The 13,884-nt window shown below is 50.7% G+C and overlaps 1 protein-coding gene across 9 annotated transcripts in view; it reads left to right on the top strand.

Annotated features, from left to right (window-relative positions):
* The window catches only part of LOC146336891 (retinal dehydrogenase 2), a 42,369-nt gene that overhangs the window by 24,929 nt on the left and 3,556 nt on the right, over positions 1-13,884 (top strand). For all 9 annotated transcript variants that reach the window (XR_014785298.1, XR_014785296.1, XR_014785295.1 and 6 more), the window contains 3 exons: positions 6,249-6,351; positions 8,891-9,075; positions 13,483-13,647. Coding sequence is in view for 5 of the 9 variants with exons in the window: in XM_084816586.1 (XP_084672712.1) it covers positions 6,249-6,351; positions 8,891-9,075; positions 13,483-13,647 (453 nt within the window). In the remaining 4 variants the exon portion in view is untranslated. The remainder of the gene's footprint in view (positions 1-6,248; positions 6,352-8,890; positions 9,076-13,482; positions 13,648-13,884) is intronic.

The following is a 13,884-nucleotide window of genomic DNA, read 5'->3' as shown; positions in this document are numbered from 1 at the left end:
TTCTAGATACCTTTGCGAGCCCTTGGTGGGTTGTGGTTCCTTCTGTTGCAAAACAGCCACGTTGTTGTTTCCACATAATGAGGTGATTTACATCTCCCGCAGCTACTCAGTATCCTCCAGACAGGAGCGGTAGATTCATCTCAAAACAATTGAAGTTTGATCCAAGTCCACCCCCGCCCACCCTAAAACGCAGTCTGCATAAAGAGAGGAAAGGCAGGGGTCTGGCTGATGCAACAGAGGCACGCCCAGGTGAGCCAGATCAATTCCCGTTTTTGAAAGGGGGCGGGGGGGGGGTTGGTGGCTTCCCCAAGATACTTAGCCGGATCCCTAAACAACGTCAGTCAAAAGCCCAAGGAAACAGTTTGTCTGATTTGCTTGGGAGGGTGTTTTCTTTATGCCTTTAGCAGAACAAAACATGAGCTCATCATTAGTCAACAAGATACTGGGCAAGTTCATCAAAGCAAACTGCAGGAGAGTCCCAGATTGATTCACACTAAGCAAACGTTTGTAGTTAACAGCTGCATTGCCTTTCCCAGCGGGCGCCTCCGAAGTGAGATGCCTGTCAGGTTGCAGGATCCAGGCAGCCCAGCCCCCTCCAGTGCGAAGAGCAGGGCTGTGTCTGGGCTCCTCTCCCCTCTGGGACTGTCTGGCACTGAAGCCGAGGCCCCAGGGATCCCACCAGGGGGAAACCTCTCTCCTTTGCACTGAAATCCTTTGGTGTCTCTCAGAATGCCTCAGAGGGGCTCCCCAGTTCCACCTGAGGCTGAATGGGGGTGGCCAGCAGCCACCACTAGGCCCTTGGCCGAGAAGCAGGCCACGTAGCCACAACCTCCTGGAAGCAGAGGTGGCCGGGCCAGGCGGGAGATGCCAGAGTTCATGCTGGCCGTTCTGGGGCGAGCCACAGAGCACAGCCCACCAGGAAGCTCTCCTGCACAAGCGCCTTCGAAACGTTTGGCGCACCTCCCGGGAGAGGAGGAAGGTGCCATTTGGATTTTTCACCGCTGGCAAAAAATGGCTCAATCCAAGGCTGACTGAAGACAATGTGAGGTCTTCAGAAGAGCTCAGTCTCCCCCCACAACACCCCCCATAAGCCCAGTGAGCTCAGGGGATGCAAATGAGCGTCCTCCGCTGAAATCTGATCCCTGCCACGCAAGGGCCTTGTGGATTGGGCTGGTGGGAAGGATGGATCCTGCAGGCAGTAGCTTGCCTGTGCCCCATGTTGGCTCAGCTGGTTCTCCTGGTGTGTGCCCAGGGCTGACGGTCACAGCGGACTTTTCTCCAAGCCAAACTGTAGTGGCTCTTGGCATTTGTACAGCAAACAGCCCTCCTCTGAGATGCTTGCATAGCCACGGTGTGTTTCACATGGCAATGTAAGGATTGACAGAATTGGTTGAGAATGTTGTACTACCTGCAAGAAGTCACTGGTGTGAGTGTATTTTATTTTTTATTTTAATATTATATCCGTCCCTTCAGCCACAAAACAGCCCCCCGGAGCTGCTCACCACCATCTAAAGCAGAATTTTTTTTAAAAAAGTCATACCAGGAAGCAAATTATAAACAAACCAGATCAAATAAAGAAAATGAATAATTGTAGAGAACAAGTAGGATCTTTCTGACAAGCCCACCCCAATGAACTTGCATACATTAATTGGATTATTGTTTAGTAACTGAGAAAACAAAGAAAAAAGAAAGATACCTCGTTGCAAGTGACTCAAACAGAGTTTTAAAATCCACATTTTTTAATGATGCATTATGCAAAAGAATAAATATATGTTGAAAACACAATACAAAGATAGGTTGAAAATACGAAAGTATATTGCTGAAAATGCAAAAGTATATGTCTTGCAAAATGCAGCCACAGAGACTATGGTCTGCCTCAGAAGAACCCTGGGAGACCACATATTCATTTATGCTGCCTAATAGCCAAAGCTCTCTGGCAGGTTTACCAGAATTGGAACCCACAAACACATGACAAGAAAACATAACATAAAATCTTTAACATAAAAAATGTAAAAATAATTTAGAAGAGCTAAAAACAGTTACAATGAGATACTGAACCTGATAAAACAAGTGATACAAATGCCCCATCAAATGCCTGGGCCTGGAGAAAAGTCTTAAAGCTGAAAAGATGACAGTGTTGGTGCCAGGTGGACCTCAGCAGGGAGAGCATTCCAGGTTCAGGGGGCCACCACTGAGAAGGCCCTCTCACTTGCTGCCACCTTCCGGGTGCCCCTTGGAGGAGGGCCTCAGATATGGATTGTAGCGTCCGGGTAGGTTCAGGTGATCTGCAGGTATAGTTCCTTTTGGAGTATTTTTTAAAAACTAAATTTCCAATCCAGTGTTTTGTCCATTAAAATCACCTGTCAGGCAAAAGAAGCGGATATGGACTGCTATCTTTTCATTTGGCAGGTGGGGTGGAGAGTAGCTAAGGATGATTGCCGGGGGGGGGGGGGGAGCACCATGGAAATTTTGGTAGCATCTTCATAGTAGTTTTTATATGATTTTAGTATAGTAAAATATACTAGTATACTAGTATATACTAGTATAAAATGCTGTACTATTTTTAATACTATTCTGATAGTTTCATAGTATTTTTATACTATTTTTATGCTGCTGCTGCTGCTAAAGCCACTTCTCTGGGGTTCCTTGGCTAAGCTAAGCTGCCTTCCGTGGGCGGGGGCGGGGGGACATCAGAAGAGCCTTGATGAGAAGGGAGGAATGAAATGGGCAGCGCAGGCAGAAAGACCACCACGCCTCCCGTTGTGATCTGCCCCAGAGCGCAGACTGGAAGGGACTGCTTGCTGCCAGAAAGAACTGCAGCTGCCTCTCTCGCTCTGCAAAGCTTGCTCCCCTCCCTAGGTGCACTTTCAGGGTAGAAAACACATTTCTTAATTCATGAATAGATAATTCAAGAGATGACGGGGCCGTGCTCTCTGCTGGAACACTTTCCCCTGGATGTGCCTCCAGGCCTGCTGAGCTTATCTGGAGAGGCTTTGCTCCGGTTCTCTTCCATTACTGCGCCACTCCCCTGACTGACTGCCTTGACTCAGAACAGAGGCTCTTGCAAGATCAGGCCTTCTCTGCATGGGCACCCGCTCTGCGGAACGCCCCCTTTGGGAAGCGTGAGATCAGCTCCCTTGTGATGCTGTCGCTGCGTGCTGGTGAAGTCTCCCTCTCCGCCAAGGGGCGTGCTGGAGCCTGCTGCGTTCGCTGCACTTCCAGATCGCTGCGTCGCTGTCCGCGGGCTCCTCGTCCCTCGAGGCTTTGCTGTGCGCTGAGCGGAGATGGGTTTAGAGCTTGTTGTTTGTTGCTTTGAGCGCTTTGTGACTGAAAAAGTGATGGAGAGATTGTATAGATAAAAGAGGAGGAGTCTGCAGAGTGAGGTTGCAGATTTGGGGCGAACGGACAGTTCTGCAGTTGGTGGTTCTGTTTTGGCCGCCATGCTGGGGGTTGGCGGCGGCAGGGGTGGGGGCATTTGGGTTTGCTCCTCCAAACACCCAAATGTCTCAGGCCCAACTCCATCAGCCCAGGCTTGTTCATGGGGAAGAAGCAAAGGGAGGCTCTGAAGACCCCTGCTTTTCTGAAACCCCGCTCATGTCCGTGGGGCTTGCGTGGAGGACTCCCTGGTGGCTGTGGCTCCCGTCCCCCTCTGTGGGCCTTGTGGTTCATAGCATCATAGAACAGTAGGGTTGGAAGGGGCCTATAAGGCCATCGAGTTGGTTGGGCTGCCTCCCCGTTGCATTTGCTCTGCCCTGCGCTCTCGCCTTGAGTGCAGTGCCGCCCTGCCCCAGCGATGGTGCCGAGGCCAGCAGAGCGGATCATAACTGGGCTGGTGGCCCTCCTGGGTCTCAGTCAGGCATCTGGGGCTCCCCAGGGGGCCCCTCCCTGCCCCTCCCCTGGCCCCACTCCCTTTCCCTCAACCACCCATTGGTTGGTGGTTCCATGGCTTTTGCAGTCTTCCCCCATCCTGAGAGGCTGAAATGTCTCCCCTCCTAGGGCCAGGTGACCGGCTGTAAGAGCTTTGCGCTGCCATGTGCTGGCGCTCTTGCATTTTGGCCCCGCCTCCTTTGCCTTCACCCCGCCCACCACTGGCATCGGCCGAGAGCGTCTCCAACACCGGTTTCAGCCCTCAAGCTGAACGAAGTGTCCCACCTCCGTTTTATCCACCTTGAGTGCCGCTCTGTTGCAGAAAGGCAGGATAGGCATTAAATACTTACACACATAATGGTTTTTAAACAAACCTTGAAAACCTTTTTTAATTTCAAACAGCTTTTTAGTACTTGGAGCTCTGTATTGTTTTAACTGCTGCTCTCTTAATGTTTTAACGTTTTTTTAATTTTTACATGGTGCTTTTATATTTGATGCATTATGGATTTTGACGTAAGCAGCCTTGGGTGGGTTTTACCCTGGAAAGTGGCAAAAAAGTATTTGAAATAAATAAGCAAATAAGAGGTGGCACTTTGTAGAAAGAACTATGGCCTTGTGCTTGAGCCTTTGACAGCAGCCTGACATCCAGAAGTCATACAGGTGAAGCTACTAACACAGCTGGCCTGGCCCCACACTCCCCCCATGCCCTGCTGTAGCTTAGTATCTGCACCTGAATGACCCACTGCATTGCCCTGTGCACCTGATCACCTTTGGCAAGGCAACGTGGAGCGGGGTGGGTCTCTCCCTGAATGAGTGAGTTCCTAATGTGTCAGACTGATGGCCCTGGAGGTGGCCTGCATGATCCACGGCTTCCGTAGATAACTCCTCTTATCTGGAGAGGTAAACACTAGGCTGGGAGGCGGGGGGGGGGGTGAAAAGTCCTGCCGCTCCCCCGGGGTTCAGCTCAGACCAGCCTGCCTGCTGGTCACCGTCTCTCCTGGTTTTCCTGTGTTTAGCTTTTTGTACAAGAGATAAAGCAGGGTGGGGGAAGGAGATGGGGACCGGAGTATCAGGGCGAGGACTGTGAATCTCCCCTTTTGGGGTGTTCCAAAAAGCGTTGGCAGCTTTGACAAATCTAACAGGATACTTGTACATAGGGCCCGGCCAAGCCAACGTGCCGCCTGGGCACTACGCTCCAGGCCGCCTCGCAAAGGCGCAGAGGATGTCTAGATCCTGGCGCACTCCGCTCTGGTTGCAGGCTGCTGCATTGGCACCCCCAACAATAGATGCTCCCTAAACATTGGCTACTGATTTATTTGAATATTTCTGTGCTGCTCCAAAGAGCAGTGGATTGGGGTGCCGCCAAGGCTGGCTGAGGGGGAGACTGACAGCTGTGAGCCGTGGGGGCAGACCGCCCTCTGGCAAGCCCCCCGGCCCACCTTCGCTGCAAGGCACAGGAGCTGCCTACGGGCACCGTGCCCCTGCACAGCTCTCCCAGCTCTGAGTGAGGCTCCTGCGGAGGGCTTCCCTGGGAGGACTGTGCTGTGTGCTGATGCATGCATGACGGGGCGGGGCGGGGGGCAGTCTCCTGCCTCCAGGGCCAAAATGTCTCGGCCTGTCTTGGATTACAGATTCAGGGAACTGATCATAAGGATGGACGAATCTGTCAGTTCCACTTTCTCCCGCGTTGTTTTTTGCATCTCCAGTTCCTCCCATCCCATACATGAAGCAAGTTGCAAATTTTGTTAAATTCTCATAAAAAGCAAAATGGAACAAAATTCTCACCCACCTGCAAGGTGCCGTCGCTCCCCAGGTGCGGAGGACCATCTCGGACCTGCCCAACGTGCAGCCGCTGAAGACGAGGGCCCTTCAGAACAAGGGTGCACAGGCGCCCCCGTTCAGTGCCACACAGCTGAGCGCACAGCGTTGAGGCCCGGGCTTCAAAGAGCTCAGCACTCTGGGCCTGGGTGGCCGAATCTGCCTGCTGTGGTTTCTTCCACATTTGGATTGTTTAAATCTCAAGTTCTGAATCTCAAAATGTGGGAATTTTGGTCAATTCTTAGCAAAAAATGAACCAAACAAAATTCTCACCAATCCCTGATTGATCGCTGCTTTTGACTGCTGGCAGCACCTACCCCCCTGCGTTGGCCGGTGACTCACCCCTGGGGGTGGGCTGTGTGGACCTGCCCCCGAGGGCTTCAGTTTCTCTTTCGCCCCCCACCCTTGACTAGAAATCTCCTGTTCCTCATGTCAGCCCTGTCTGAGGGTTCCTTGATGATTTATCCAACTGCACCCCACTGATGCACAGAGCTGGCTGTTGCTGGGAGCTGCATGAGGACTCTGTTGTGTGTGTTGAAACTCCTTCTCCTTCGTCCTTTCAGGTTGGGAAGCTGATCCAAGAAGCAGCTGGAAGAAGTAACCTGAAGAGGGTGACTCTGGAACTGGGAGGGAAGAGCCCCAACATTATATTTGCAGATGCAGATTGTAAGTTGCCTGCACTGCAGCCCTTGCTGGTTTCCCTCAATACACCGTTGCGCTCAGTCCCTGGTGCAAGCCAGATATCACTGAGAGCATTCTCCATCTGAACCATGCATTTGTGCGCTAGTAGGCTGATCACATTACTGGGACTTTGTTTTAACATTGATGTATGGGTGGTGAAGTGTAACACTCCGAACCCATCAACACTGGCAGAACTGCTCATACGTGACTGTTAGCACCAGCTCAGCTTTACAAGCAGGCACCACCCACAGCAGAAGTCATCTTCTAGTATGACACTAATATGCACATCCAGCATGCCCACATTTTTCTTTCTAATGTCTCCAGTCCTCCTGAAATAGTTGGCTTCTCAGGCTAGGGGGAGCTGAGTAACAGGGCCTCTGGGTGAGTTGCTGAGATCTTTTTGGCATTTGGGGGCAAATGCATCTGTTTTGAAGAGCCCACCCAAAAACGACAGTGGCATTTCAAGTTGAGCACTCCATTTCAGAAGAATCACACTGGGAGCTTTTGCAAGCTTAACTATCCCAAAACGTATCTCCAGCTTTGCTCACATTATTTCTTTGTGTGTTTGTTTTATTTAAAATATTTATTTAAGGGCAACAACCCTCCCAAGGTGCCTCACGTAATAAAATCCCATACAATAATAAAACAGCAAAAATTAATAAAATCAGTAAAGGACAATGGACAGTGACGGGGGGTTTTCCCCTTCTGTTCTTGGCCTTGCATCTATGAGTTCCAGTTGTGCCAGGCAGACACAATGTATTAGTTCTTGTATTTTCTGTGAGGGATTTTCCATTGCTGCCGTGTCCCAATGGGCCTCCAGCCAAAAGGCACAGTGCTTATTTTATGTATGTATTTCTAGGCCAGCTTTAAGAATGGAACCCTCCCAAGGCAGCATACAAGATAAAAACCATATAAAACAGTTATAACTGTATAAAAACAATCAACTCTGCAACAAGTCTCCCTTTAAAAAGGAAAAATAAAAACTATTAAACTACCTCCTTCTTAATAGCAGTGTTTTGCTGCTTCAATAATATTTTTCTTTTCTTTTTTAAATAAGGTCTTTATTTCCAGCACCAAAGAAGTGTGTTTGTTTTTAAAGGTGTGTGTGTGAAATAGACTAGAACAGGAGCTGTTGTTTGGACGGTCTAGTCAATTTCAGAGTTGGAGAAGTGGCTGCAATTAGGGCAGTAAAGTCCCCTGCATGCACCCACCCACCAGGGCAACCTCCCCGTACACTTGAGTAGTTATCAAGCTCCTTATGCTGCACCAGGGCACTTGACAGCGTAGCAAGGGGCCAAAGTCCTTCCCCTCGCTCCTTAAAAAAGGGTGTTTCTACTAAAATTGTCTCGGACCCCTTAAATCAGCCTCCGGGCCCCTGAAGCACTCTTCACAAATCCTCTGTGCCAGCTTTCATGCATAGGAGGTCAGTGTGGATTTCCTAGGCGAACATCGCCCTCTGGATTTTCCACCGTGGCTCAGCCCCTGCTGGCTTTGCATGCTGGAGCCCTCCCTTTGCCAGCGTTGCTCCCCCTCCTTATCCGTTGGGGGGCTTTTCGCACAGCTGCAAAACCGGCTTGCCACAAAGTGCTCATCCACAAGGAGCCGCCTCCAGCCCCAGCTCTCTTGAGGAGCAGCCTTGCACGATGCGCTTTTTCCCAGACAGCCCTCATCCCAACCCCTCCCCTCCCGTAAAGTGTGTGCACATCTAAACAGCACCCAGTATGAAGAGATCCCCCTCGGGAGGTCATGAGTTTCGCCTGTAAGAGAAGCCAATCGACCACTGCATTGGCCTTCATCACTCCCTTTAGTTGACATCCTGCCTTTCTTCCATGATAGTAGTCAGAGAATACGGGGGCAGGGGAGGCAGTTTCCCAACTAAGCAGCTGACCTCGCCCTGGGAGAGTCACTTTGAAAAGATATCTGGGGAAACACAGGTCCATTCCTTTTTATTCCCAATTTTGCTCAGGGAATGGGGCATCTGACAGCTTCCATGGATTCCACGTTTGAAAACCTTACTTTGGTCTTTGTGCTATGATATTTGGGGTGGGGGGAACCCTGCTGATTTCTATGCTACTCTGTTTGCATTTGTACAATAGGCCGTGTTCGGTGTTGTGCTTGTGATTTTTATGATTATACACAGTCTGGAGGCAACAATATGAATTAATCCATTGTTGTCGTAACCAATATTAATGCCCTCTTACAGTGTGTCTTTGGCTTTTCTTGTGGCCCTCCCCAGGCCCTTAAAATCTTTTGATCTCTGCCCTGTTCTTACCAGAATCCCTACGCAAAAGCAAAGTGAATCATCTCCAGTAGTGGCAACATGCACAAATAACATGTGTTTGGATGTTTTGATCTTTCGAAATTTCCACCCCCAACAGTGCGCACGGGGGTGTGTGTGTGTGTGTCCCTTTTTTATTTTGCTTTGAAGTTGCCCGGCATTATGCATGGCTCAGAATACTGTGTGGGGCGCCAGAGCCACAGATGTGGTGAAGCCCCTCAGCGAGCGGCCTTCTTGGTTTTTCAGTGGAGCACGCGGTGGAGCAGGCGCATCAAGGGGCCTTTTTCAACCAAGGCCAGTGCTGCACAGCCGGATCACGGATCTACGTAGAGGAGTCGATCTACGAGGAGTTTGTCCGAAGGAGCGTGGAACGTGCCAAAAGGAGAGTTGTTGGGAGTCCATTTGACCCAACCACAGAGCAAGGTCCACAGGTAAAAGAAAGAAACTCTGGAGCCCTGATCCTGAGCACCTTTGTCCCGGTCCAGAACCTGGGGGATGTCTCCCCAAGCGACTTACTCTGAGCAGGCTGTGTTTGGAGGTCGTTCGGGGCACATGACATTGTGGCCATCTCACAGCCACTCCAGAGACTGGGACCAAAAAACTGGTTCTCTTGAGACTACTTTTAGTCGGATTGTTTGCTTAATTTGGCTTGTCTGCGCTCCTGTTGTGGTGTGCACCACCCTCCACGTTTACGCCGGCATGATAGCTTTGCCCAGGGGTGTGTCTTTCATCTCACTGACCCCAGCCAAGGGGTGTTTCCCCAGTGTTCTCCCCGCCTGTGTTTCCCCGCTGTTTCCGCCTTTTCAGGGCTGGCCGTCAGAGTTCTGTGCTACCTCATGGCGTTTACTTCACCTTGCCTACCACTCAACTCTGGTGGCCATCCCTGCGAGGTATCGGTGTGCTCCAGGCAGCCTCTAACTTCTTTTTAAAAATTAAAGTGTTAAACCAAAATAGCGCTTTTGTCAGCAGTACCTGCACCCCCCCATCTTGCTATCTTAGTATGTCACTATCTCACATTTGTCCAGCAATACCTATATCCCCTCTCTCACTACCTCATTATGTCACTATTCAGGGGCATAGGTATCACTGGACAAATGCGTGATAATGACCTAGTGACAATGAAAACCCCTTTGTAGGTGTGATTTTTTTAACTTCCTTTCTGGATGGGCCATTTCTTTCATGTCTCCATGCCTCTGTCACTCAGTTGTTCTATCAGGCAAGTGCTCTATCACACAATTGCGCTATTGTGCAATTGAGCAGTAGAGTGCTTGCAAATGCACGAACAGCTATGCCCCCTATCTCTCACTTGCCGATATCTTGCATTAGTGCTATCCCACGATAGTGACAAAGTGAGACAGTGGTTTTAGACGGGGATAAATAAAAAACAATTGGAGGAATCGGGCATAGCTTGGGGAAGGGGTCTCCTCAGAAGTAACTCCCATTGTGGTCAATGAGGCTAAGCTTCCATCCATCACTTTACAGGAATTTCAGGGGAAGGGAAAAGAACCTGGACACAGGGGCGGGGGGGGAGGCTTTCTTATTGGTTGAGCAGCCCCTGCCAGCCTGATGACGTTTACTCCAATCCCCCCACCCCACCCAGAAGTATGTTTTGAGATGTGATTTATACTGGAGTGGTGCACTCGCTCATGGAGCCCTGGGCAGACCAAGATGTACCAAAGCCAATTCCTTGAAAAAATCCGGGTAAGGCTTCCTTTGCTTCCCCTCCCGTTGTTGTGGAGACAGGGTCCTGGAGTGTGCTACACCCAGTACACACTGGTGACCTTCCTCATAGCCTTCAGCACAAAGGGCACCATCGTTGATCCACCCATAGCACCTGACACCCCACCTCCACCCCTTTATTTACCCTTCCCTGTAACACCTTTGTTAGTTTCTGGCCTTGCTTCCGAAGTTCCCCCAGTCTCCTGCCTGCCCTTTCGCTCTGTACACGAAGCTGCTCACAGCAGGTGGCCATTTTCCTTTACTTTGGAACTGGGTATCTACCCACTTGTGAACAGCTCCATCCTCCGCTCAAAGGGCAGAAAGCCAGAAGGAGTTCGGGATGGGGCAGCACAGGCCTGGAATCATTCAGTTTTGATCTGCAGGGATCCTACATTTGACCCCCTTTCAATGCACCTCCTGCCTTCAGAGCCTGCTGGCTTTCACGCTGTGCTCCGGGGTTTGTCACACCAACAGAGAACAGCAGCAGAGTCACGCAGACCCGTTTCTGTGTACAGAGTGCTTTGCTGTTCTGATCTCCCATCCTGTGAGGTAGGTGAGACAGGGAGTGGAGGACTCTTCCAAGCCCCCCCCCCCCCCGAACATGAACACGGGAAGTCACCTTGCACTGCAATCAGACCTGTGACCCCTTGTCCAGGTATTGTTTACACTGCTTGGCAGCGGCTCGCCAGCGGCTTGGGCAAAGGGGGATTTCCCCACGCACCCAGGGCCTGGGCCTGCAAGGCAGGGGCTCTGCTGCCGGGCTTCCCAGCATGGCTGGGCAGGCAGGTGAGCCCTCTCTCCCCTGTCCAAACAAGCGCTGTGCCTGCATCTCCACCAGCCACCCTGCGTGTTCCGTGGAAGGCTGCAGCCAAAGGCCACCAGACCACGGACAGAGCTGCTTTCCAAAGGCAAAATGGGAGCATGGTCTGCGATTGTGCAGTGTGGAATGAGAAACATCCCTTAGCCCAGGGACCCACGCCCCGTAGGAACAGCCGTTCCATGTGCTGGCACCACAGGAGCTGCATTCTGCAAACCAAGCCCTACCAGACATCTGGCGTGACCCTTCGTGGCCTTGTGCAGCAGTGGCCCCGAGGCTGTGGAGTTGTCCCAGCCCCCGGTGAGAGGTTCTGCCTCTTTGGCCCCTATTGGAAGGACGGACGGACGGGGGGCTATGGCTAAGCAGGGCTGGATCTGGTCAGTGCCTGGACAGGAGGAGACTATCTGGGACCCCCACACACCCATCTATGCCACCTCGACTTCCATCGTGGACCAAAGGGGAGATATTAATATAATACTCTGGTGAAGGGATACAGTACCTTCCACCTCCTTGCGGAGCACAACCGGCAGAAGGGTGCTTCCTTTCCTCCCTGATTAATCAGAAGCTTCCGCCATCTACGTTATCTCACCCTTAGTCTAATGCATGCTGGATTTGGGGCATTTCCACACCAGCCTAAAATCCTGCATTTAAAACGGGGCTTTCTGCTTCTGTTTTAAAAGCAGGATCACGACGACTCCCTTTTTCACCCCCTTTCCCCCCACCCCCTTCCCCCCTCCTCTCCATATCTGAGTCTTCCATTCTCTTTCATTGATCTCGCTCCTCTTCTTGCTGCTTTTACTCTTTTCACGGAGGAAACCGAAGTGGAACACAGCAGGGTAACTTGATAGCTCATTATCCGCAATCTATTTAAAAATGGAACAAAGGGCATTTAGTGCAGGAGACGCCTGGGAGGATCATGGAGTCTTGGACCCTTGGACTTGCAGCATTTTGGAGGAGAGGAGAACCAGACCGTCTCGCTCTCTCTAAGGAACTGGGTAGCTTTAGACACAAGCAGCCGGCTTGTGAGTTAGCAGAGTTATTTCATCAGCTCCAGGCTGCTAATGCAAGCATTTATTGAAGGGTTCCGTGTAAATGGGGCAGCGAATAAGAAGCTTGTGCGCACACAAGACAATAGACAATGATTTTTTGCTAATCCTTTGGCTGATGCAAGCTGCCCCATTTTTGTGGTGTGTTCTGGGAGGGGCAATGGTTGACAGATGGGGAGGGGGAAGCGTCCATTCAGGTAGGATCTTGGGACTTGCTGCCGGGTCCAACATCTATGCAGGATAACGATGCTCAGCATCCTGCTTAAGCCATAGGAATAGCTTCAGGAGGAGTAAGTGGGGGAAGAGGCCCTCTTCCCTGCCTCCTGGAGCTCCTTGTGTATTCAGGCAAAGCTCACAGGCCTCGTGGATTGCCCACCATGCTGATGTGGAAGCTGATATTATGCAGTCTTTTATTTAAGCCCTGGCCTGGTAGCCATAGGTGATCAGGAATTCCTTTTGGGTGAGTGTGGAGCCCTCTGGCCCTCCTTCACACCCAGCACAGAAATGCAGTGGGCTGCCTCAGGAGGAGCGGAGGAGGGATTCCTTTGCCATCCCACAGCAGGCTAACAAACCCTTTTGCAAGCTAGTAACTTGTGGGCTTATTTGCAAAGCTGATCATACAATAAGCTTAGGACCTTTCTGGTTAGTGTTCATAATAAACTGCTGATAAGTTGAATTTTTAGCCAATGACAGTTTTTCCTCTTGATTTACGTTGTGCTGTTTTTGACATTTTCTGTGTTTTGTGTATTGGACTTTTATCTTCTCTCTGCCACTTTGAGCAAATGGTAAAGCAGCCTGCAAATGTTTTAATGAAATACAAGTCACCAGGCACTGTACAAAATGTTAAAAAGACAAAGAACACTGCCTGAAAGCTTGCTGTCTAAAAAGGTGAAATATTTAATTTGAAAATAAATGAAATCTAAATAAAAAATAGAAGCAAAGAAGGAGGGAGGGAGCAGGAGGGGGGGTAAAATCAGGGGAACACTGCACAGGGAGCCCCCAACCCCCAGCCCCAACAAGTCCAGTCAAGGGGTGTGAACTCCAATGTTTTGTTCTTCAAGCGTTGTTTGAAAAGGGGGTGAGCAGACGTCCCGGGGCAAGGAATCCGGCGCAGTCATGCAAAGGGATGAAGATGAGCAGCTGATGGACAGTTCGTGCTCTACAGATCAAGTGTAAGTCCACGACCCATGACCCTCCTGTGATTCCAGGAGAACCTGACACAGCCTCTTTTCTCCCCCCTCCCTCTGTCTTTTAAGATTGACAAGAAACAATACGACAAGATACTGGAGCTTATTCAGAGCGGCATTGCTGCAGGGGCGAGACTGGAGTGTGGTGGCAAAGGGCTAGGCAGGAAGGGGTTCTTCATTGAGCCCACCGTCTTCTCCAACGTCACGGATGACATGCGCATTGCCAAGGAAGAGGTACCTCTGCCGCACCTCTGGGGAGGACGTCACCCAACCCCCCCCCCCCGCATGGGCTCTTGAGTGCCCCCCCGCTATCATTTCAGAACATCTCCCCCAAGTGAAAATGCCACTGTAGCAGCCCGCCCACACCTGTCCCAGCCAAGGGCTCTTTGCACAGAGTAGTTTCACCTGATTCCAGAAACCTTAATTGGCTTGTTTTATGAGTTTAATTAAATCAATGTGCATCAATTTGGA

The sequence above is a fragment of the Heloderma suspectum genome, chromosome 11 (assembly GCF_057233095.1).
Source record: "Heloderma suspectum isolate Gila_16-S chromosome 11, 16-S_ref, whole genome shotgun sequence".
NCBI lineage: Eukaryota > Metazoa > Chordata > Lepidosauria > Squamata > Helodermatidae > Heloderma > Heloderma suspectum.
This window is presented reverse-complemented; position numbering and strand designations above follow the sequence as displayed.